Here is a 26,054-nt window from a genome sequence, read left to right as displayed (position 1 = left end):
AAGAGACCTGGGGTTACATATTTATGAACTAGATAGTTATTGTTAGTTTAATTTAAATGGTTTTTTACCACTTGAGAGACTTTCTTATATGTTCTTGTCTTGCAACTAAGTGATGCTTCCTTCCCACTCCTGCAAGCTCTGTTTCCTCCTCCAAAGCCACARTGCCAGTGACCTTGCATTCAGTAAACACCAGCTAAGCCTTTTTAGCCTCAGTGTAAATAGCTGAATTCAGTGCTCTTAATTTTTTTCAGCTTTGTTTTAAAGGTTTGCAGACACTGAAATGTTACAGSATATTCAAACACTGAAATCAGTTCAATTGTCCTTATCTTTTTGTTACACAGTGTTCATTCTGCTTTGTCAGGCCGGGGTATGTGAATGCATGTCCGTGAGAGGAAATTCAATGAGCTTCTGTGCTGAGAGCAGCAAATTATTTTTTGCTCTTCTCAAAGCAAGTAGATGTGATTACAGTTCATCCATGCACACCAAAAAACCGCAGAGTGCRGGCTCTTCATGCGAGTCAGGCTCTGCATTTCCAGATTGCTGCTTTGACATCTAACATGGACARAATTGTGTGGTGCTTTTAAATTTATCTCCTGGATTTTGGTGTGATATTCCCAGCCAGAGAGATGGTCTCTATGTGTAATTGGTTGTTAGCAGCTCACTTTACATTCACTGAGTGAATCTTGCACAGAATCTGTTTTACTGAAGACAAGAAAAAATCTGTCTCAAAATGTTATAGCAAAATCTTGTGTATTGAAATCATCCCAGACCAMATGTAATCTGATACATATGAATTGACAAAAATAATCTTCAGTGAATGTGCAAATTTTGATCTGAAATAAATAGTAAGAACAGGAAACAAACTGCACTTTTGAGGCATGGAAYACTATTGTATTTTAGGATTCTAGGTGGTGATTTTTAAATCTTGAAATGTAAGGTGCAGTACAAATGATRTTACTTCTTTGTTTTTTATTGATGCAATAAGGTTTTATGGGGAATGTAGTTAGMAAATGGGGATCTGGTTGAATTCTAGGGCTTACCTAGAAGTTCAGGAYTTTTTATTCCCATTCCTGGAAATGCATGAATGAACTTCCTCATTTCAGTTTTGGAAATTGCTTCCTCATGTATTTATTACCTTAACTGCTGACTGACACTTGTTTTCACTGGCCCATTGTAGCATGAGTTGTGTGTAGTCTATTTTATGTGATTACCGTGGAGGGGGTTATTTTCTTAAACAGTTTTCAGAATAATGCTGCCTTTCATGGCACTCACATTATTATTTTTTAGCATTACTTTGCACAACGAATGTTCCTAGAACAGCAATATGWGAACAGAGATTAATGTTTAAATTAATTTTAAAATTTCAAGTCTTGCCAAAAAATAACAAAGCTAAATGAAATTGATAGTATGGGAATGAAAACACTCTCTTTGCTTGCTAAATGTTCTTTTCTAGCAATGAATGACCTCTCCCACAAGCTATGGAGTCCTCAGCAAGTCACATTTTATATTAAACATGGAAAAAAATATTCATGGAGTCCAGTGTTTTTAAAGCATTCATGAGAGACAAAGTGTTAGCATAAATGAATGGGACAAACCCAGTATTTCACAAAGACCTATGAAGAATAGATACACTTCAGATTGAAATAATTACAGACCCTTTTCTGTTCATAAATTACTTTAAAGGCAGGTGAATTCAGTACAGGGGCCTCTGTCTAAACATAATTGATGATGAGCTGGTTAAATAGGCTTTAGGKCTGTTCTTCAGCTTTCAGTGCTTTTCTCAAGGTGACTGATGGTAATTTACAGGGGTGCAACAATTCCTCGAAAGCCAGAGGCACCATTGATTTTGACCTAAGTTTTCAAGGCAATCATTTCTCTCAAGATTTCAGCTGCTGTGGGTAGAAACACGCTGCACTGGCATTTTGAGATGGCAAAATAATCGATGTATCAATGCTCTCCTTTGGATAAAACTCCTGGGCAGGAGCTGCTGTAGCACTGTTTCTGGAAGTGGAGATTTTTGGACATCTCACTTTTAATGATTTTCCCAAGAAGACAACTTAATGTGCATGTATTATTTAGCAGCAATACCTAGTTGGCAGCAAACACAATAGATGCTGATAAATGGGCTTGGCAAGGATGGATCAAATGTAAAGTCACACAAGGAAAAATATCAGACCTACAAGGGTAGTACTGAATGAAAAGTTAATTGAAATTCACCACTGATTAGCTCTATAAACTTAGAGATTTTAGTGCCAAGTGAAAAGTTTATTTGCACAAGTTTGATTTTTTTTGGCCTTTATTCTTGGGTGCTGAGGAATTTATCTAATTTACAGTTTCTAAAGACACTGCATAACGAGTACTAAAACGACCCCTAATTGCAGTAAGCAGATTTGCAAAATCCTTTATTTTCTGTGCAAAGATGTTTATCACGTGTACTATTCAATCACCAGGAAAGCTATTTGTTTTTATCTGGTATCACTGGCAATTCCAGCTATCTTTATTGGAAATTCCAGGTATCTTTAATGCTGGAATCAACCTTAGGGGAAAAAAATAGCTATAATACAGAAAAATGCAGGCATACATACAGGACAAGGAATATTAATGACACACAGATGAGCCTTCCTTTAAGCCAAAAAGCTTTTCATAAGTTACTTGATCATAATTATATTGAATTGGAGCTTTTTGGTTGGATGAGATAGAATAAGAAAATAAGACTTGGCCTGCACTCTCTGGAAGATCCTGTAGTAAGATAACCTAACTGATTGCTGCCCCTGCTGTGCTGCTTTATTTCTGCTTTTTTTTTTGGATTGTGCTTTCTTGGGCTCCCAGTTCCCTTTTCTTCTGCATTCGTGAAGATCCCAGCAGAGAAAATCTGAAGGCTTCAGTTCCTTCAGTGCACATGGAGAAATAAAAGGCAATAGCCCAGAGATTGAGAATGCTAGCTCTAGAACACATAGAATTTGTTGACTTTCAATGCCTCTTCCCCCCTCACATCTTAGGAAGAGGAAAAGATGCACCACAGTTTTAATTGAGGCAGACCACATCTTAGGTAAGCTGTCTGACCCTTCAATTACCATATAAATAAGAATATGCATATCTCCCCTCATATCAGCATCTTGGTCTTTTTGTTGTTGACAAAAATATGGCAATGGCTACGAGCAGCTTTTCATTTGAATAATGACTTAATGCTCCTGTGAATTTCAGATGGTGGAATTAGGAGGATGGAAAACTCATTTGCTAGCTAGTCAGTGAATTCCAAAATATCCTAGTGCCCTGTTTTCCAATGCTTTTCCAAACTCTGCACACCAAATGTCAAAATGGCTTTGATCTACCTAAAAAATCAATAACACTCCAGTCAAAATGAGAAAAATGGTGAGGAAAAGCATTTAAACCAATCATGAGAGGTCTCTATGAAGATGTGGTTCAATAGCCAGCCCCTCGGCCCTTCTCACGTTCTTAAGGGAAGCTCCCAGTTCAAACAGGCAGTGCTGTTCAAACTACTTTCCTATTTTAGCATGAAAAACAAAGGCAATACCATGCTCCCCACATCTCATTTCTGAAATAATTTCGACTTGAACTCTGACTACTTCAGAGGAGTTTAGAGCATGACAAGGAAGGTGAGGGAGTGGTTTGAGGCTGGAGCATGTCTCAGTGCAACATTCCAGTCTGTATTTCTATACTGAGGTAACTCTGTCACTGGTGCTTATGAGACAGAGCTTGCTGTTAAAACTGCAGACAGTTCTGAATCAGCTGTTAAAAAATCAACCTCCACTAGATGGAAGGCTCTTCTTTCTGTTTGCTCCTCTTCTCTTCCCCCACCTTACTGAAAAGCCACTATACATTGATTGCAGCCCCATGCAACTTGGAAAAGCATCGACAATTCACTCTGCAAGGACCATCTTCTCTGTCTGGTTTTCTAAAGGTGTACTTAGCACATCTGTCTGAAAAATCCAAATTGTTAATTATTAGGTCCAAACGATATATATATATGTTGGAGCTGAAAGCAAGAAAAGTATCAGGCTTTTCACAATAATGATTTATTTCTCCCAGGTGAATTCCTGAAAGTATATATGTCTTTCTCTCCCTTTCACTGCAATAATAATCTATTACCATTTGTCTTGCTAGAGAGGAAAATAATCTATGATGTGTATGCAATTGCAATGGTGCCAATAAAGGAGTTTGTAAAGAGATATACTCATATTTGCTGCCATCAGCCTTTGTGCAATAAAAGGTGCAATACTGCAATAGTTGTGCTGTAATAAAAAGACCTGTTTCATTAGAGTGGAATAAGATTTAACTAAACCATTTTTATCAAATTGACAAAAATTAAGCAAGAGCAACACTGACATAGAAATAAAAGAACACGGTAACAAAATCAAGTTGGAGTTCTCTTTATATACCTTCTGGGACATTGGTGCAAACTTGGATTCCTAATTAAACACATCACTTTGAAAAGCAGAACACATAATTCCATAATAATGCACAGAAAAGTTTCAGCATAATAGCCATATGGAAAATGAATGGGATTGTCTTGCTTTGTTGCCCATTATCATCTTGTTCAAGTTCCATACAGTGATTGAGCTCTATTTACATGACTTTGATTTGTAGGCAACAATATTTTGAGCTGTTAACCAATTAATAAAAATCTACTGCCATATGTGCTGATTCTGTTGTTTGCTGTTGTATTTGCATTGGAAACTGATTTGGGAATCTTTGTTCTCTGTTCTGTTCATAATAATGTCCTTTCATATAGAAACTGCAGTCACAGTCTTGCTTCTAAATTGTCCTTATTGAGAGGGAGCTCATGATACAAACTGATGCAAAACTTTGGTAAAAATTCAGCTTGAACCTGAAACAAGCCAATTCTTCTCACTCCGTAACATGGGAACACCTCCAACAAATTCTCATTAATGAACTTGGGTCAGAAACCAAAGTTTAAAACTTTTAAAGTTCAAGTGCCTTCCATGTTATTCTGGTAAAGATGAGGTAGAAAGAAATGGATGAACAGGTTTCTGAACAAAGGCTGATGAAAATGATGAAAAGAACTTGATTTTGAGATTGTCAGTTGTTAAAACATTCAGCAAGGGATTTAAATTTTGCACTTGGATTGAAGACCAGATCTTTTATGGATTCCATTAAGATCTTCCTGAGGGAAAAAGTTTTGAAATATCTTCCTTCTAGGAAATGTGTGGCTTTTTTGACATATCTGGTGTGCATCAAAAGGCTATTGTATCATTGCTTTGGATCTGTATGCTTCTTTCTGAAGCCTGTGCTTGTAAAAAGTACTTCTCAGAAAAAATCTGTAATATTTCTCCATTGATCCTTATTTATCTGTAAGATAAGACCAGCCAGGCCTACTAAAGCAGCAAAGGTATTTGTACAGCAGTGCTTCCTGTGGGCTATATCACATGGCTCTTCCAGTAATTGTGTACCTCATAATCAGCTTCTTTGAAATGAGAGTGAGTGATTTGCCAGAGTAAATTGTTTTGCTGCTAARTTCGGTGATGCTAGGCAGGCAAATGAGGTTTGGCCCATATTAGGATTGATTTCCTTTAAGAGGGAATGATTTTGAAAAGAGCCTGTGGTTTCACAGGACTGCTRTTACCATGGCTCACTAATGATAATTACTACGGAATTTCCTGTTTGACAAAATCCAACTGTAAGTTCATAAATGTGTCAAARCAATGCAGAGGAGAAACAAAATTCAAACAACTTTTTGGTCCCTTAAATCTTGCTTTTGATTTACATATTTTCTTCAGTGTTTAGTTCTGTTTTGTAGCCATGAAAGACTCTGACAAATGCCTGAATAGGGGAAATATCACATAAATAAGCTCAGAAATGAAGTTCTTTTTTTGTTGRCATATATTATTTTTTACTTACTATTTTTAAGTGATGAAACAGAAATTTATTTTCTCCTTTTAAATTAGTATTTTTGCTTTATTATCCATACAGTAGAATTGCGCTGCCATTTTAGAAATTTGAGATGCACTGAAAGAATGCTGGCGGTTCCACTGGATCTGTGTGTTTATGTTGCTGATAAATTATACATTGTAAATAAAAAGACACWGTGATGCATAATTTTGCATTAGAGGGCTCTCATTTGTAACTTTAGAGAAAGTAACTCTTAGCAGTAGTGAATTATATTCCTTAAGCATACCTGTTTATAAATTATAGCTTTATATAGCAATATTATAGATATTGCTTCAAGCAATAATCCTATAGTCCTTAGAGTCATCGCTGCCCTGAATTGAATGTTTCCTCTTCCAAATTACCAGATAATCTCCTTTTACARACTGATCTCACTGCCTGGTACGCAGTTGATGTAAAGTCACCTCTAAACAGTTTGCTCAGATGTAAAAACAGATGCAGAGGGGAGAGYTTCATGCTGCCTGAAGGTTGTAGAAGTACATTGGTCCAGAAAAAAATCTGGATTTGCCTCCCCCCTCAAACCCCTCTCTCCCCAATATGTGCTACTGTTCTTAGGAATTAAATGCCACTCTTAGCAAGGACCTCACAATGGTCTTCTCCATCTGAAAGTAAGCATTTGGGAGATAATTAGGAAGTGGCAAAGTTCATGGAAAGAAATCTGTTTAAATACCAAATTAATGCTAGAGAAAAAGAAAGCTCTCTCTGGGTTTTGTAGAACGAACTTAACACTTTATTCAGCTGTGAACTTCATTTCTGCATTTCATTTTGAGGTGGCAGTTGTTTGCAACTGGAGATGAGCAAAATGATTTWGTTTTAAATCAGTAAGATTTATTCTAAGTTCATTCACTGGGTATGTTCTTGAAGAGAAAAGAAGCAGCAGTATTCTTCAGTTGCTCTTTTTAGGTTGCAAAATGTCAATGCAATAAAAATAAAAGCATAAAGAAATGCATTTGAAATGGAAAAGGCCTGTGCAAAGCAAGGCTAGAGTATTCAGGTTGCATACATAAAAAACAAAACAAAAAAAAAAAAAAACCTCAAAGTCATGATTACAAAGGAACCTGGGAGCTAAGCAATCTGTGTAGGTTTGCAGAAGAAATCTGTGAGGTAGACTTTGAAGTAAAAACCACATTTGGCTTTTTGGGCTTGAGGGGCCAGTCCAGAATAAACCAYAGGTACACTGGGGCTAATTTCAGGTCAGAACTAAGGGCCACAGCGGCCCAAAAAACACTGAAAAATMTAAAGATTTTTGTGTGGGACTTGTACGTGGTGAGAAAATGGACTGATCCAAGCAGCTACAGGCTCTTTATCTGACCTTATTAATACATGAAGCTTTAGAACAAATGCTGAAAGGAACTAATTAAAGATGTGGAAATATATGAAAACTGAGTTAAAATGCAGCAGSACTTCACCAAAGATAGAATAAACCACACTAAGCCAGTATGATGAAGTCTGATAAATCATTCTCTCAGACARTGAAAATACAGTAGATGAAATCTGGACTTCAGGATGATATTTGAGAGGCTGCCGTGCCAGAAAATATTAATTAAGATGGAGAGATGTGGATGAATATAAGAAATGAAAAGTGAGGACAGTAACACGTGCTGAAAGGGAGAGTCTTGATGGAAGGAGGTTACTAATGTGGTTCCATAGGGACTTATATCAGAATTAATCTTAGTTAAAATTTTATTAGTAACCCTGGCAAAAAAACGTGTGTTAATGAAATTTGCTGAYGACATAAACATGAGACCTGCTGTTAGAGCAGAAAAGGTTTAGAATACCTTATGGAAAGAACTGGACGAGTCTGCAGACAGCAGAAAGAGAAATGACATGCAATTTACAGAAAAAATGCAAAGTTGCGCACCTAGCAGAAATTTTTATTTTAGTAAAGTGGGGTGAGGAGGATGTACAGAAGAAAGAAAAAGCATTTGCACTCAGGGCCGCTGAGGGGCTCTGCATCTCCGCGCCCATCTCCCCGCTGCAGGCGACGCTGCAAAACTTGCCAGGTGATTTATATCCCCAATCGAGAGGCATTAAGAGGAGATTAATTAATCCCCACACTGTGCTCTCGGGTTTCCCGGCTGGAACCGCCCCGTTCCTGCCCCATTCCCATCCCCGCCGCCTTCCGCCACCGCCCCGGGAAGCGAAAGCGAAAGGCCGGGCCGGGATCTGCCGGGGCTCCCGGCGGCGATCGCTCCGGTAAAGGTAAAAGGCAAAGGGTAAAAGGTGAAAGGGAAAAGGTAAAAAGGCAAAGGGTAAAAGGTGAAAGGTTAAAGGGAAAAGGTAAAAGCCGCCGGGCTCATCAGCGGAGAGGGGCCGTGAGGGGCCGTGAGGGGCCGTGAGGGGCGCGGGTGCTGTGGGACCGCGGGGGCTCCTCCACAGAGCGCTTCGTAGATGTTTGTGGGTGTATACAGGGATGCGTCGAACTTTATGCTTTTTAGCAACCTCCTGAGCTGCCCTTTTACCCCAACCCGCTATTTTTTGGGATGTAAAGTKCCCTCTCCAAAGGGGAACCAACCATTTGGGTGGTCTGGGGTCTGACTCTCATTTTGCCCCATCGGCCGGGCTTTTAGCGGGTTCCTTCTGGAGCACACCTTCCTTATTGCTGTTTCCCRCAATAATATAATTGATGCTGTAGTAGATTTTATATGGGCTGTTASTTTACACCTTTGCATGAGGGCAGAGTTGTGGTTATTTGCTCAARGATATGACACCTGAAGCGGATTCTGTACATTGAGAACGTGTTTGATGGTGRGTAGGTGAATTTGCACTCTTGTGGAAATTCTTTGTGGGACAGCTCCATGGGACAAAAAGTTTCTGTGTATTACTCCTCTTGCAAGAATTTGAGCTTRTATTATTACACCTGTTAAGCAGAAAATGGGGTTGCCCAAAGCAGTAAGAATTTGGATATGGTACAAATTATGCATCTTGTGATTCAACACTATAAGCTATAAAATAGCTCTTGAAGAATATCTCTAGCAATGTACCGATGTGCTGTGATTTCAGGGTTCTGTTTCCTCCTCCTTGTTACCAGTCCCTTGAAAATTATTTCTCTTCATCCTCATTATGATGGGTGTCTATATGTAGTTATTTCACTTTTCAGCACTCTGTCTTGTAAGTGTTGCATCTGTATTTGGCATGTAGTTAAAATCCTTATTCTTGTGCACAGGCATAAGCAGCTGAATTTATGCCATATATGGAACCTTTCCAGATGTGTGAGCAGTGACCATGCTGTTTTGTCACAAGGTTTTCAGGCAGAAGGTGACACAGAGTTTAGTTAAGGCTGATTTGACTCCCGGGAGAGCTGTGGTGGGCTGTGAGTACACACTAAAACCGGTTCCTCTTGTTTGCTGCTATTCCTGCAATTCCTCCCATCCAGCCCCCCTTCCCAAGACCCGCAGGTGGAAGTCCACAAACAGGCTGAAACCCTTCAGTGCACACAAAAGAGGTCAAGCTTCTTTCCCCACACTTGCACAGCAGGGAAGTGCCCCATTCCTTGTTAAATGCCTTTTCCCTTCCACAAGGATTGCTGTAGGAACAGCCAGGATTCCTGTCCTTGCTGCAGTATGTTATGTTGATGTCCTTGCTGATAATTTCGCTTTCATTTTCTTTTTAATTGTTTGCCTCTTAGTCTCTGAGCTCAATGATGGCTCAACTTCTCATCAGAATTAAATGAGTCCAGCCTGGGGTAAAGGTCCTCATAGAGCAGGAATCAGGGTTATTGAAGAAAGGAGCCTTATTTCAGACATCAAAGCCTCTYCCAAGGAGGTGTGACCCCGATTGTGGGAGGTGTTTTGGCATCTAAGTGTGATTTTTGCCACTGAGGTGTTACAGACCTTCAGGATGCTGTCTAATGGAGCATGGTATTTTAGCCCTAGGTCAAGGAGTTTACTAAGTCACTGATGTTTCTGTAACCAAATAAATTATTTTTCAAGTTGGCATTGACACAGATCATTTATTCCAATATCTTTAGMCAAAAATAGGCAGTAATGCTAGGTGTAACTTTAATAAGTTAGTATTGCCAGTACAGTAAAGAACAGCTTAGATGAACCATCAAATTTTCTCAGACCAGAACTAAAATAAGCTTTTTTTTTGTTATAAAGTGCAAGACATTGTAAAAGGAGAATGAAATACAATAATTGACTTATAACATCTGGTTTCAGAAAGAAGAACATTCTAGGAAAGAAAAACTAGAGAAGAAATGATTATTTCTTCTCTGATTCTGCTGGAATACTTGTTGTACTTACTGAATTTTTCATTCTTTATTACTGAATTCACTTTATTTGATATTGGTGTAATCCATATTCCTTTAGAGTTTTTCTTCTCCAGCACACTTTGCCTTTTGGAGACATAGTCTTTGACCCATGATGGCAATAATTTTCACAACATATACAGACAGTGACTGCAGGTGAGGAATCAATAGCATGAGATGGCAAACATATAAGAAATAGCAATCCTCTAATGGGGCAAATATGGGATGTGATGGGTCAAACCATGGATTTGTAAGATATTTTGAGTCCTATCATTTACTGGGGCTGCAGGTGCCTCTGGGAGCTGAGAACTGTATGTCCAATGCCAAATACTCAGCACTGATTTGGAGCAGTTACATTTTTTTTTCTGTGGACTGGTGACTACACTCAGTTTTCTTTTGCAAGTCAATCTCAGTGTCTATTTGCTTATTTTTACCAATGTATTGCCAACAAAGAATGGCAGGTCAGTAAAGAATGTGAAAATAAACCATGGCAAATAGCTGAAACCAACTGATTATGAGAAATATGGACTTGGGGTTTGGTAGACATTGTGCTGGAGATACGTTGAGGAAAAATACTATTTAGGGCAGACAACCTAGGGGATGAAAAGGAGAATGTTTTGAAAACGTTTTTCATGAGTACATTATGCACTCAGCTCATGTATTGCTGTGTTTATAGATTCCGTAGCAAATTTCTGGCAGTGTTATAAATAATAAAATAATCTCCTCAAAGCCTTTTACCTGGTTTTGTATCTGATACCCCTTAGCAGACAGTGGCTTTGCACAGAATTCTCACCCTATCAAAATGTAAATTGCAGACTGATGTTACACGATGAGCTGTGTAACAAAGAATATCAGTGGAAGGCAAGAATGGGGAGAAAAAAATGAAGAGAAACCACACTATTTACATTTGAAGAAGAACATATCTGACAGCTGAGTGAAAAGAAAGAATAGACTACAAAGATGCCTGTGCCTTGACAAATGTTGGAGGAATCTCTTTAGGGATGTCAGTAAGTCATAACCTTGCCACTGGAAGAACATTGTCTGTGATATTTTGTAAAATACTTCAAAATTTTTATTATTGATAAAAGGCTTGTGGTTTGGCTCTTTTCAGGACTTCTTTTTTTAAGTTACCTTTCTGGTGAGATGAGGTGGGGGATTGCTCAATAGCCAAATCTGACACTTTAGTAGAAACAGTGATACGTGGCATGGAACACTGTTAAGGAGTTTATTTTATCTCCCACGAACAGAGAATGCTGTGTTTAACAGGAAATCAATTTCTGAGAGTGCTACACTAAGTTTGTCTCCTAACTGTAAACTTTCTAATTGTTGCCCTAAGTAAACCAGGCAGATGGCTTCTTCCCCACTTCCCTTATTCTTTGATTCCATCAAAATGATTTCTACCTTACCAGTAACTTTGTGTGTTAAACATCTGTAAATGTTTTAATGCTGTCATAGCTGCTCTCAACTTGTACAGTAACTTTGCTGTTCAAAAGCCAGGTATTTTTCTGCAGGTTTCAGACTGAGCCACTACTTCTAACTATAGCATTAGAGATTAGTATGAAGAAGAAATTTTGTTTTGTCCCTTTCAATGTATTGAAGGATTGTATTTATTTTTTTCCTTCAATCAGGGGCTGAAGGAGATGGCTTTTTTCCTTCTCCCATCAATTCATTGAGACCTTCATTACATCATCTGAAAAGCATTCTAGTGCCAAAGATATGGCCTAATTTTTACGACTTACGATTTAATTTATGATTTATGGTTTAAATTCAATGGGCTGGAGAGGGCTAGTGTAAATAGGTACTAGAGAAGGAAGGTGAAGCCCCATTTCCTTGTAAGAGCTTTTAGAAATTCTTGGTTGGGATGAAGTCCATGGAGCTCAGATACATTGAGCATTGGCTTTGTTTGTTCTGAAAGTATGAATTCGCAGATGCTTGAAAAGTTCTCCAAGTCCTGACATTACTACAAAATGTAAACATTTTTTTTTTAGGAAAAAATGTTGTGAGAAAATGTTCAGGCAAGATACCTGTAAAAGTTAGCTTTCCTTCCTTTATCCTTATTTCCTTATTTTGCAGCTTGGCTTCATAAACACTTTTAAATTTTGTTCATTCAAAATAGATATTTATGTACCATTTATTCCTGACCATCACAGGTGCAGATAAGCAGAAAATGTACCAAGTACTTATGATCAAACCATCTTACTAAATTGTCTACAAAACCTGCTACAGATTAGTTGCTAAACTGATTGCTGCTAGTTTTAGAAATGTCAAATTGTCAATATCAATAATAAAGTTAATAAATAAAAAACCTAAGAAATACAATTAGCGAATAGTAATCACTATGTATTTTTAATAGTAATACAAATCTGGCCCAGATTTACTTTTTTTTTGGTAAGAATATCATTGCTGGGTGGGAAACGGAATAATTTTCTTGCTTAAACTTAATGGCACTTTCCCTGTGTGTATGGACTTTTAAATTGAGTTTCCTGCTAGTGGAGGTAATTATTTTCAATGAGGAACAAGTAAGATTGGTACAAAATAATTGSTAATTGTAAAAAWATTGTAAAAAYAATGGTATGAAAATTTTCTAAGTGATAGAACCTGCAGCGAGCAGGCAAACTGAACTTTTTTTGGTTTAAAATAATTTCCCAGTTTCAGTGATTTGAAGGAGCAATACAAAATCTAACATCTGGGCAGAGGAAACATGATTGTGTAAGCCTTTTTTCAACCACCAGGCCATGAATTTGCCCATTTTGTTTTTATTTAACATGTTCCAATGATACCAAACTGGTGTAAACCAAGGGGATAAATTAAATTCAAAGAAATATATGTTAATGCTCTGTTGAAATTTTCATGAAGCTCTTTCATGTGAAATGTGAGGTATAAAATGTTTCCTCTAACAAAACTTTGAATTGTAATAGAAAAGTGACCTGGTGTGAGGGTACAGAGTCTGTATATCATCATCTACACTAAAAAAAAGTAAGTTTTAAGTTGTTTTCAGGAGTGAATTAGTCAGAAATTCTGATATTTATCATTAAAGGAGTGTGATAGGTAAGTACTTTGAGGGACAACCCTCCAGAAATAAGAAGTGGTCGGTTTCTTCAAACCCTTTATTATTAATTCATAGCTTTTCTTTTTTTCTTTTTTTTTTTGGATTGCAGTTTTTAAATACTTTTGTARCACTCTTTTGTAAGAAAATGGTAGCCAAATGTCAATGAGGCTTTTCCTCCTCTACAACTGGGCAGTAGAATTTCTGGGGTGGGTTTTTTGTTTTCTTTTGATATCTTTTGATATTTTGATATGTTTTTTGATTTCTTTTAATATTTCTTTAGATATTATCTTTTGATATYGTATACTGCATAAAATGTGCTAATAATTGTGATAATAGCTTCCTTTGTTTATTTTTGTAGGGTTGAACCAAGGATCATTTCATCCTGCAAGAATCCGTTTGCAAGGTTTGCATAGACTCRTCCCTAAGGGGAAACATGTCTGAGGTTGACTATGAGACATTAGCTGATATAGGTAAATATTTTTTATAATTCTTCAAATTTCATCTGTGTAGCATTAATAGAGTGATTTAATAGAGTATCTTCAGTTCATGGGAGRTTTTTGCCCCATTCTGTGATATTTCTTGGAGCAATCCTGTATTGGTTACTGCCTCTGTACTGTACTTTGTACCCATTAAAGCCATTCGAAAACTAATACTAGAAAGTTAGGACTGAAAGTTAGTTTAATACATGCAGCTGTTGTGACTTACTATGGGATGTTCCCAGTGCAATTCCAGGCTGTTGGAATGTCACCATCATCTCATGTTGTGGCACAAATGGGAGCTGTTACTCCGAGCAGACACGGGTGCAGTGAGCACAGAGCACTGTGCTGTTACTTCCAAAGATGTCATTGAGTGGAGCAATGTGACCAAGGCATCGAGGGCTCATCATTTGGAATGATCAGCATTGCTTTTATTTTTCCCTGACACCCAGAACAAGGGTCTTGCAGATCTTTCCCAGCCTGCCTTCATTTCAGCCTGCCTTTCCCTCCCTCCCCTTTTCTCTCATTTCACCACTTCGTGACTTCCAGGAGTGACCAGCTGGCCTTTCTACTTCTAGRGATTGGTACAAAATCCATGGAAAGCAATTTTCATCCTCAAACTTGCCAAGCTCCTCACATTGTCCCCTGTGCTGGTTTAAACAGCACTTGGTGTGAGTAACAGAGGATCCTTGGCTMCAGCCTGGGGAGAATGAGCCCACAGAAAGTGTAAAGAACAAGAAACTGATTTGTAACTGCAACCAATAGTGATAGAGAGAGGCCCATGGTTTTGTCAAACTGAGGTAAAATTCAACCCTTCAGTAACGTTTTAGAGGCAGAAGTTTTTCTCTGCTCATGAGCACTTTTGTGTTCTCATTTGCTGCTTTAGAACTGCAGAAAGATGAAGCKGATGATACACACTCAGCACAGGATGAAACATTTCTGCCTCCACCACTTGAGGATCCWCAGCTAAATATCAATCACCCCTACTACGATGTTGCAAGACATGGCATCATCCAGCTGGCAGGTATGTTTGGAAACTKTACCTTACTACACACATTATCACCTTTTTCTTACTGAACTCAAGGTGATACATAGGAATTATGTTGAAGCTTTCAGCCTTCATCTTGAAAACAGGTGGATAGTAATATGTGAACATGAGCCAGATATCTGGAATTAATCTTGCTTTAAAATATAAGTATAGCAATATCTTACTATCTGAGGACTGTGACAGTAACACATCTGTACTTCATTTGTTTTGTTTGCTAAATAACCTGAAGTGCTGTGCAGCCACACATAATTCTATTAAAGAAACAAATATGAGGGATATCTAGAAAGGTGGAGGTGACTGAAAGGTGGAGTGTGAGTGCCTTGGTCTTGGGGAATGTGTTGTGAATATTTGGAGCCCAAAACCCATGCAGAGAGGTTGAGGGGAGAGCTCATTTTCCATGAAGGGTAAAAGAAGTTTTAATCTGAAGATGTTTGGTGRCATTAAATTGGGGAATAAAGTAGGTTAACACAAAACTATGCATTTGACCTGAAAATGAAACATCAAGGAGCAAAGCTGAAAATGCTGTAAATTTTTCCTTTCTTCACCGTAGGAAATGATCTTTCAGGAAGTTTCTGGTAGAAAAATATGTTCTGTGCAGGTTTGAAATCARCATACTCCTGGTTACACTCCTCTTTGCGTTTGCCAATCCCCATTTTACTTTTCAAACTTTCATGTCTTTGGGTACAAATTCTRTCCATAGGATGCTGACTGCATTGGACTGGAAAGCAAATGTTTTGGCACATGCAATAGACATTTTCCAAGCTCACTGCCCTCCTGAGGGAGCTTTACTTTGCTCATTAAAGTTATTATTTCGCACAGATAAAATATATGGAGTGTATTGTAACACAGCATTTTTTTTCATAAACAAGCTGTGATTTAGAAGGCAATCAAATTAATGTTTTAATTTCGTATGACATTCATGTTGATGCACATCACATTTTAATGCCTTTATGAGTACTCTGGGAATATAAAACAAGACAAAAGGAAATAAATTATGGTCTGTTTAAAAAAAAAATGTTGCTATACCTGAGTATCTATAATTGTGCTGTTGCATGCTCTTTAGTGGTACTCAAGCACCTTATTTAACCCAGGAGTTAGAATTTRTTTTTAACATGGGAAGGGACATCAGGTGGTATGAAAAAAAAACTCTTTGAGGAAGATAATAAAAATAAGTAACCAGCCAAAAATAGAACAGGAGAAGATTGAGTCAGCAGGCTTGGAATGGGTAATGCAGAAGGTATCTCCCAGCCCATGTTCATATGTGAAAAATAATTGTTTATTTCATCACTTCCCTTTCTTTTCTCCTTTGRCACCTAAAATGGAATGGGTTAAAATCGATGCTGTCCTATCATTACTCTCTCGAACTGAACAAGACAAATACAGGAGTTTTTAGTGTGAAATATTTCAGGTGAGGACAGCCACCTCTTCCTGAGTTGAATGAAGGGAGGTTTATGATATTAGTGATGGGTTTTCATGGAAAACGTGTGTTTGCAATGCTGARAAGTGTTTTGTTTGTGCAGATCAAGTAGTTTGATCAGTAATACAAATTAGAATGATTAAGGGTGTCTGAAGCTGTTCTARTTGTCATAAAAATGCTCATACGATTTTATATATTCATTAATTGATTCTGTCGGAGATTTYGCTTTCCCCATTTTACTCTTTTTTGTTTATTCATTAAAACTACTTAATTGGGGGTGAAAGGGGAATAACGGAATTACAAATAATAATCCCAGTTCTTGACTTTATTGTACTCATACTGATACCAAAGCCAAACTTTGATGTTTTAGTGGTAATAGAAGCAAGGTATTAAATATTGTCTCCAAATTTGTTGGAACATGGAAATTAGACCAAGAATGTAGCAAATGTGATGAAWTCAGTCTGTTTTCTGGAATGTTTCTGCATTCCTTTAAAAGGAACACTGTAGTTCATGTAGATATAAGTTAAAATCTCAACACTTGACAGTCTTTAGTGCAGAGTGACCTTCAGTATGAGCMTGACACAACCTCTGTGTTTGATTTTCCATGTGGTGGAACTTGGGTGTGGATTAGGCATGACACGAACACCAGGCTTATCTGTACAAACAGAGTGAGTGAAGCTGTCATGAGTCAAAGAACAAATGAACTTGAGTGCAGCAGTATGTGCTTTGTCAGAGGGACTAAGGGATGTGTACCTGCAGATCATCAGGTTAACCAAAACATTCTTAAATGCCTTGCTTGTTGTGTTTTAATGTGGTCTTAGTGTAGCAGTGCTTCTGAAAGAGAGTGTCTGAAAAAGCTGAAGTTACACATGGAACATCCAACTTACATGTGTGATAAAACTGATGYCCAAAATGCTTGTGTTGTAATAAATTCCAGGGATAAAGCATGACTAGTTTGAAAACATGTAATTTCCAAAACTGGTAGGGAAAACAGGCTTGTTTTGTTCCACAGCTGGATGCTGCAGGAGGACCTGAGTGTTCCCTGTCTGGAGCTGAGCACCACCACCAATATTTGCATTTGACTTTCTGAGCTTTGCCTTATCCTTTGCCCACCTTTCTGCAGCTGTCTGGGCAGTGAAGTTTCACAGTGGTAATAACAGGAGCTAAAGTCAGCCTCAAACATCAGAAGATCCACGCCATCCCTTCAGATACCTGAGATCCCACAAATAATTGAGTATTGTCTTTACTGRCTGTTTTATTTGCCAGGTGATGACAGTTCTGGAAGGAAGGTGATTACCTTCAGTTGCTGCCGCATGCCCCCATCCCATCAGCTCAATCACACAAGGTTGCTTGAGTAAGTTGGTTTTAATCTTCTTCATGGATTGCTTTACACTTTATATAAGAGCTTCTGTTACTTGTTTTGAAGGGAATGAGCTTTCAGGGAGGAGAAGCAGTAGGCAAGGAGTGATATTWGAAAGGATGTAAGACCTACTAGTGTTAATATTAAGTGAATGAGATGTGGATGAAACTGCCARTTATCTCACCTGGAGTTTTTACTGGAAGAAGCAATTCACTATGTACTTGCCATCTTGATTTTATTGACAAATTCTTATTGTATTTAAAAAATTGTAATGTGGACAAATGAAAGGGAAATTCTAGTAATTTAGAGCTGCATATATGTTCTCATGAGTAGCTGTGTTTGTTTTAATTGCTATACTTTATTTCCTAAATCACTCAGGAAGAGTGTTGTTTAGTCATTTGCATCTTAGTGAGTTTTCTTTTTTATGAAATTATCTGCATTATGTTCAGTTCATTATGCTTAATATTTTTATATGTATCTCATTTTGAGGTTTTTTTTTTTTGTTAAGAGGGGTTGTGAATATGTAAATTAACAACATTCTTCCTTATAAACTTGCTGTGGCAAGATATCAGGACATGCTTCTGCCTCATAGTTTGTCACTGCAAAGAGATCTGCTTTGTCCTGAGAGTCCTGTCCTTACTAGGTTTATAAATTTATTTRGATTTGCCAAAATGTTTGAGTACCTTTCAACCATCACCATTGGAAAGGACAGAATTGTTGTTGTTTCAACTACTCTTGAAAATGGACAGGTTACTTAAATTATTTTGAGAGCATGTTTGCTTCATTTTTTACGCTCTTCTCAGCACGTTTTCCYGTGTCTGAGCACACATTGAGTTCGCTTGGAAAATCTGTCCTAAGAGAGAGCTGAAGGAAAGTGTTGAATGTGAAGGTAGCAATATAACTATCAAGTGATCTGGTTTTAGGTAATTAGATGTTGAATTCTGAGAAAAACTGTAGGAAAAGAGTAGGCTGTGATTGCTAGGTGTGTTGTGATGAAATCACTGAAATAATTGATTTGGTAAAGCTTTTGTAATGTCCCTGCAATTCTGTAACAGTCTTGGAACAGGTAATTGATGGTGGAAAAATACTGGTTATTATATGCCCACAAAACACTCTCAGTTATTTTTAAAAATACATGTTTTCTGGATGCGATGTAACAAGGAATTTACAGGCTGTAAAATAAAATGTGAGTCACTCTGATTGCAACAACATCTGTTTAGATATATTTTAATTTCAAACTCTTAAATAAAAGTCTTAATTGWCTGTCACTACTACTTTTTCCATTAAAATRCCATTAATACTTAAGTCAGGGATCMAAACAGCACTATATTAATTGCAGGGATGCTTTTCCCRAGACACTGCTCCATCATTGCCTTATTTGAGTCATTAAGCTGTCTAATAGGCCATCTTGTGTTCTTAAGTGTAAGAGGAAGGGAATGAAARTAATCTTAAACTATACTGTAAAATAATAAATACACAGCAATCTGCTTATAAAACATGCAGTATTATTTCAAGATGGGATACATAGTGTAGTTCTTTAAATTAGTTTTAAGGGAAATGATGTACGAACTTAGCCCCCACAATGTAAAGAAGGGAAAGGCAAATAYATTCAAGAAGAGAAGCTTAATTAGGACTAATGGATTTTTCAAGGATTTAGAAACTTCTAAATTGAGAGGAAAGCCCAAAATGTATACTTCATTGTTTATGACACTGTTTGCTTGTTTAAAAGGAAGGACTTTACAAAGACTAAAAAAAGCAAAACAAAAGTCACTTGTAGTTAAAATGCACCTTTTTAAAAATTGCTTGACAAATAGAGTCCCTTATTGTCTTCATTTTAAGTGACTGATGAGCACCATAGTTTTTGTAACTAAATATGTTTTTTAAATTTCTGATGTTGCAATGATGAGGAATTATTTGCCACTGAGATAAATACTTTGAAGGAAACATGAGTTTGCAGTCACTAGCATTCTGTGCAAAAATAACACATTTTCTTTCCRAGTTTCTGTTTCAAAAATCTCATCCAGTAACTGTCTTAAAACCAAAATGTTCTATCTCTCCTCAGGTACTTAAAGTATACACTGGACCAGTATGTAGAGAATGAYTATACAGTTGTCTACTTTCACTATGGCCTGAAGAGTCTGAATAAACCATCTCTGAAATGGTTACAAACAGCCTACAAGGAATTTGACCGCAAGTATGTCTCCAAAAGCCTTGGTTTGCTCTTCAGATTGTTTAATGTCTGCAGCTAACTTCCATGAATGTTAATCCACCCCCAAATAACTGAGTTCACTTTGCCATTGCAAATTCTTATAGTGATGTCAATGCTGTTGGTTTTTTTGTTAAGGGTCTTCTGTGCAGTTCTGAGAAATTACCTGGGTGCTGCAGTGGTTATCCAAAGGTGTAAAAATCCATGGCAACCAAACTAAAATCTGTGKTTGAATGTACCTGAACTTTGGAGTACTTATGGCTATGGTTCAGGGCTTCATGGAGTAGTTGGTTAGGCCAAAACTCTTGGATAAATTTCATTTTAATACTGGAGACCAGAATTGTGATGTTTSTTCCCTGAAAGTGTGGAAAAAATCTGTCTCTATTCCCCCACCCTGACCCAGAAGGCAGTAGAGCAAAGGGAGAACAGCAGCTCAGGTCACCAGGCAGAACCYATCATTTTATTAACAGCTGGAATTTCTTGGCACCTGTCATTGACAACTCAAAGCAAAATTSCCAGCCCAACATGTATGGGTTACTGTACCAGCCAGAGGGGAAAAATCCAATGCAAAAATAGYTCTTTTCAGGCTTCTGGGGCCAAAGGAAAGGGAGAACAGATGAGAGTACAAAGGACAAGAGTAATTAGCCAGCATCATGAAAGCAAATATTGAACAAGAGTAGTTTCAAAAGAATAGATCTTGCTTTGAAGGTTCACAGCAGAGGCTCAGTAAAGTCTTTTGGACATTCAGGAAACTGAAGAACATAAACTTCCACACAGACAAGAGCTTAGGGCTTTTGCTTCAAGGTGCAAAACAAAGTTAAAATGGATATTTTAGTAAAGCAACTCAGGTCTTTTTATTGTGGGTTTGGGGATCTTAGGCACAGTTGCACAGGGATAGTTGCCTGCTTGTGTGTGGCAGTGGCTTTGTGAAAACACACGGTGCCTGTTCCATTCACAGATGTACAGGCCCAATTAAAACCCAAAAGGAAAAACTCATGCAATTCCTGAGTTGGTTTCTTTTTCCCAAGAAGATTTTCCTTAGGAGTTCATGGTCATATTTTTCCCTGATMGTTGTCCCTATGGGGAAGCAAACTTGGCAAAGTAATAAGCAGAAAATTACGTATAAAAGTAGGATATTTCAGTATGCATGTCTCAATTTCAGTTTGCAATAATATTGAATAAGGAAAGAGTCTTTTTGTGCAGCCAGGTTTCCATTTCAGTTTCAGCCTAGATACCCTGAAAAAACACTGTAAGTTCAAGCAAAGCTATCATGAAGGAAAGTTTTGTTGCATACAAAAGGGATAATGCAATATCAGACAACTAGCAGTTGGCTTCACCTTTAGTTACTACCAAAGCAAGACAAAGTTAGTGGTAAAATTACAGAATTAGSTATAAATTCTGGATCTGAAAATGTAAAAAATTTTTCCAAAATGGAWGTTCTGTAAGCAGAAATAAAGGGATATGGAAAAGTAATTTTTTAATCAGTGACTGCTTTATAGGTCCTTCATTCTCCTGTCAGTATTTTTTTCAAATTGCATAATTTCCCTTCTGTTTCCCTGATACTGAATCTATGAGACAGCAGGCATTGGCTAGGAACATAATAGTTCATTAGGCCTATTGTCAAAACTGGCCCTTTTTAAAAACTGGCTTTTGTTTGTTTTTCTTTTTTTTTATTTTTTTTCTCATTTTACATTCCATTTCTTCTGAATCAGGTCTTTTTAATATATTTGAAAAGAATACCAGGTAATATGCCTGTAATAATAACCTTCCATTCAGCTGTAGCTATTCATTTCAACCATCTCTGGCATTTAACATTCTTCTAACAATTTCATTTTCTTTTCCTAGGTATAAGAAAAACCTTAAAGCACTCTAYGTTGTCCATCCAACCAACTTCATAAAAATTCTGTGGAATATCTTTAAACCTCTTATAAGGTACTTGGCAATTCGTTGAACACATTATTACCATTGAGTTCAAGGATGGTTTGTTCTCTAATGAATTGCTTTTAAAAAGGCTTGAAGTAAAATATGTCAGCACAATACCCATTTAAACTGTCTTGAAATAATGAGTAAGGTGAGCTTAAGCTTGGGTGTGAATAATAGGGTAGARTTCTTTTCTTTCTAAGAAAAGAGGCTCAATTCCTAGTAGTTTTACTGGTACATTAAAGTGAATATCACTTTTAAAACATGGTTATTCTGTGCACCATGAATGACTTTTTTGTTGTGTTTGACAGCACTTAGGAAAATGGAACTGGGTGCTTGACTGGAGTTACTGGGTGGTACAGGGAAGTGGATGATGAATGGTTTACCTTCAGGCTGATCTGGAGTGTTGGGATGGATGGGAATGATGCTGCTTATGTTCACAAAGTTAATGGATCATYCCTGAAGTGCCTGTAGGGATTTGAAAAGGGGGATATAATGGTGAAGGTGATGTATTTTACCATGTGTTCCTTGGTAAAAGTTGGTGCTGTCTTCAAGGAACCAACAGGAACAGGCAGACACTGCTAACTGGGAGAATGGTGGGACTTGCTCAGCTTCTGCTTCTGATCTTTTGTCACCTTCAAAGAAATTCTGACGTTTTGCAGATCATATTATGAATGTCCTTGGGGCTGCAGAATGGAAACAGTTAATCTTGAGAAGCTGTAATGAACCAAGGAAAAATGTTCACTACAGAAACTCTCAATTGATTCAGTTTCTGTGTGCTAGAAAGGTAATTAATTAGAAAAGGGAAATTTAACTTCTAGACTGATCAGGACAGCTAAGGCACATGTGAAATTTTTTTWAACAGTAATTAGAGCTAAAAATCATTCCAGAAGATGCTGTTCTTGAAACAAAACTAGATYTTAATTGTAACTGGCAGTAAAGTAAATGTCAGTGATCCTGGACAGAGCAGTGCTGGGAAAAGTGTGACAGAAACAGGATGTGCAGTACCTGATGGTGTCTCAGGAATGAAGATGGATTTATTTTTGTTGTTGGTTTGTCTATTTCTGATTTGCTTTAGGATGGTTATGGAAACTTTATAGGAAAAAAAAACCGAAACAAAACAAAATAATAAACAATAAACCCAGAAAAATTCTTGATGGGCATCCYCTAGACTTTCCTAACTTTGCTGAATTATAGCCCAGACTCATTTGTACGTGGTGTTGCCAATAAAAATGGAAGATGTAAGATAGATTTYATTATTTTGAGGCTTGTATTTATTTTTCAGTGGTGTATTAGTACATTTAATACCTGTTAGCACATGGCCTAAGTACTTTTACATGAAAATGTATTTGCTAACAACTGGACAGAATTTGCTAACAAATGACAGAATTATTAGAGTGAAGGACAAAATTAGTAAGTATTTTAGCATACTTTTATTTGATAGTATTTAAGGAGTGGTAAATACCTGAAATTTTTTAAGTTCCTAAAATTGATTGATCTTTCCAATCCCAAAAGAAACGAGCAAGAGGGTAACRTGTTAAGTCAAGAGTATTTTCTCTGTTAAACCTGTTATGAAAATAATATACATTTAGGCATCAGTGTTGATGTGGCATTTTTAGGGAGCAGCACTAATTCCTAATTGCCCACGACTTCTTTAAATATTGTGATTTTTGTGTCATGTCCTATATTTCCAGAGGTGATTAATTACAGAGTTGTGTGCTTAGAGAAGATATTGGAAGTTTTATCCCTTCTGGATAAAAGACACTCTGAAATTGTGCAGGTGCAATAATATTCCTCATGTATCCCAAAATTCCTGTTAAAGGAATTCATGGAAGTGACTGTTTGTCCCAAATACCGCCAGAGGGAGCGTGTGCATATGGATTGGAGAACCCGGGAATAAACTCATTCATGCCATTTTTTCCCGATTTTTACTATGAAACTGAGTTACAGCAAAGTACAGYTTTTATCATCAGCACCTTTTATTTTTCTTGATACTTCAATACAGTCCAGATATTTCGTGTTGTGGAAAAATAAGGCATTTCAAATCATATGTGTAAAACATGTCCCTGACCTTTGTTTGAATGCTTCAGCCTGTATAGTCGTGTATTCTGGCTAAAACTCAACATCTAATTAATGATACCTGGGGCTTCAAGTTTAGAAGTCTGTTTTGTGCAGCTTGTAGAAAAAAAAAAACATTCCTGGTGTTTCCTAGAAGCTATCCAGCCCTTTTCAAAAGGGCTAAAGCTGATGGCCCAGTGCTTCAAAGATACACACTATTAATACTTTGAAAAATTTGCCTTGCTTAACTACATGATAGTTTATTTCTACAGTCCATTATTTTTTCTTTTTGCAGAGTGGAATACCTACATAATACAAGCATTTTGTTCTGTTGGTGGGTAACATTCTCTCCAAGGTTCACAGTRGTTTTAGTGAGCTTTCTAATGCTGTGTGAAACCTACTTTTCAGTGCCTTTTAAAGCCATGTTTTTCATATCTATGCAAATCACAAAACATTCAGATGGAAGTCAGTTATTTTTATTCAAATCAGACTCCGAGGCATTCACTGTATATGTTTGATCATATGAAATCAAATACATCTTATGTCTCCTGCTGCTTCAATTACAGTCTAATTTTTGTAAGTGCATCGGCACTTACATTTTTGTAAGAGAAACTAAACCCTTTATAAATGTTCCTCCCATGCTGATTTTTATACTTCTTTGTGATTTTTAAATTTGTTTTTTCAGCCACAAGTTTGGGAAAAAGATCACCTACTTGAACTATTTAAGTGACCTGGGAGAACACCTCAAATATGACCAGTTAAATATCCCTCAAGAAGTCATCTGGTATGTGGCAAATATAATATACCTTGTCTCACTTTTTTCTCAGGTAGAGAAAAAAGTCACTGTATTCCAAGAAAAAACTATTTCTTCAGTGATGGAAAGTGTAATTTCCCTGTTTGTGTTTGGTTGGATTAATTCTGAAAGCTGCATTGCCATCATAGATATGATGAATTGTATGAGGTGTTGAATTTTCTACAGATTTGGAAAAACTCCATCTGTCTTGGAGCATTTTCTTAATATGATTGGTTCTTCTGTGTGAGTGTCAGCAAAACCAATCTATGTGTCATTGCTGCTTATGAGTATCATGTAATTTGCTTGAGCAAAATTGTAATCCTGACCTCTTTCCTTACATATTGCAACAGATTAAATTACTTCCTTTCATGAAGAGCATTCCCAGTCAGCCAAGTGTTGATTGATTTTAAACTTAATGGTTGTATTTATTGTTAGTGGAGCCATTATGTTTATGTGGTGTGTGTTTGTGTGTTAAGGAGAAGTGTTGGAGGGTGGRTGGGAGATGAAAAGRAAAAGAAAAAAAATGARATGAAAAKGAAAAGAACTGCACAGGGCTGGTACAGTCAAGCACCAGTGTTGGTATCAGTAACAGTCATTCTAACATGGTGCTTTGCATGAAAATGCTTTGATGCACTGACAGAAAGTGATTTTATGTCACTGCTGAATGAAAGTAACTGGAAGCTTTGATTTTGACTGTTATTGATGCCTGGTGGCTTTTTACAYACCTCTTTTGTAAATATGGGATAACAGAATATACCTTAGAGCTCTGAGGTTATAAATTGGATTGCATGGATTGCCAATGAAAAGAGAGTTGTGTTTTGAGTAGCAAATCAGTTTGAATTTTGCTATTAAAATATAGTGTGATTCTATTTTTTGGACACATTACTGTGCTCCACTGGCTGAAGCARAAGGCTCTTCTATGTCTTGCTTAARTATCCCACCAYCAATACTATTTAAAAATTAACTCTTGCTGAAATTAAGAGTTACACTATTGTCAGGACATCAGCAATACTTGCAGCTGTTCACATATACAGTCTGTCATCTGAAGTGCACAGAAAATCAATGAAATCTTGATTTATTTTTTTTTTCAGCCATGATGAAAATCTTCGGAGGAAACAGAAGGGAAAACTTCCACCTGTGGTTAAGGTTCCTCCACCACGGCCACCTCTGCCTACCCAGCAATTTGGAGTCAGCCTGCAATAGTAAGCCATGAGATTCCTAAAATATGAGATTTCTATACCCTTTCTGCATTTTGTAATGTGCATATTCACCAGACAGTGAATGTTTTATGAAATTAATAAAACCATTCCCTTCCAGAAATGCCCTGAAAGCTGTTAGCATSTATTGCAGCACTGTATGTGGTGTAAAATATTGCTTACTTTACACRAGGAACGGGATGGCAATAGGACTTGCAAGATTCAATTTCAGTAAACTAAACAACAAAAATACTACAAAACCTTCTAGTYTGCAACCCACAGTAATTTCTGTCATCTTTCTATTCTTCTCAAAAACAGCTGAAGAATATTGTTCACATTCAGCAAAGGCAGTTT

The 26,054-nt window shown here is 37.1% G+C and overlaps 1 protein-coding gene across 1 annotated transcript in view; it reads left to right on the top strand.

The window, feature by feature from the left end:
* Positions 1 to 8,029: 8,029 nt before the first annotated feature.
* The window catches only part of ARHGAP8 (Rho GTPase activating protein 8), a 35,271-nt gene continuing 17,246 nt past the window's right edge, over positions 8,030 to 26,054 (top strand). Inside the window, exons 1-8 of the mRNA XM_057381065.1 lie at positions 8,030 to 8,130; positions 13,585 to 13,696; positions 14,589 to 14,726; positions 17,434 to 17,521; positions 19,590 to 19,721; positions 21,579 to 21,665; positions 24,397 to 24,495; positions 25,596 to 25,706. Of these exons, the coding sequence (XP_057237048.1) occupies positions 13,660 to 13,696; positions 14,589 to 14,726; positions 17,434 to 17,521; positions 19,590 to 19,721; positions 21,579 to 21,665; positions 24,397 to 24,495; positions 25,596 to 25,706 (692 nt within the window). The 5' untranslated portion in view covers positions 8,030 to 8,130; positions 13,585 to 13,659. The remainder of the gene's footprint in view (positions 8,131 to 13,584; positions 13,697 to 14,588; positions 14,727 to 17,433; positions 17,522 to 19,589; positions 19,722 to 21,578; positions 21,666 to 24,396; positions 24,496 to 25,595; positions 25,707 to 26,054) is intronic.

The sequence above is a fragment of the Malurus melanocephalus genome, unplaced genomic scaffold (genome assembly GCF_030028575.1).
Source record: "Malurus melanocephalus ecotype Western Australia unplaced genomic scaffold, MMel_1.1 scaffold_490, whole genome shotgun sequence".
Classification (NCBI taxonomy): Eukaryota; Metazoa; Chordata; class Aves; order Passeriformes; family Maluridae; genus Malurus; species Malurus melanocephalus.
This window is presented reverse-complemented; position numbering and strand designations above follow the sequence as displayed.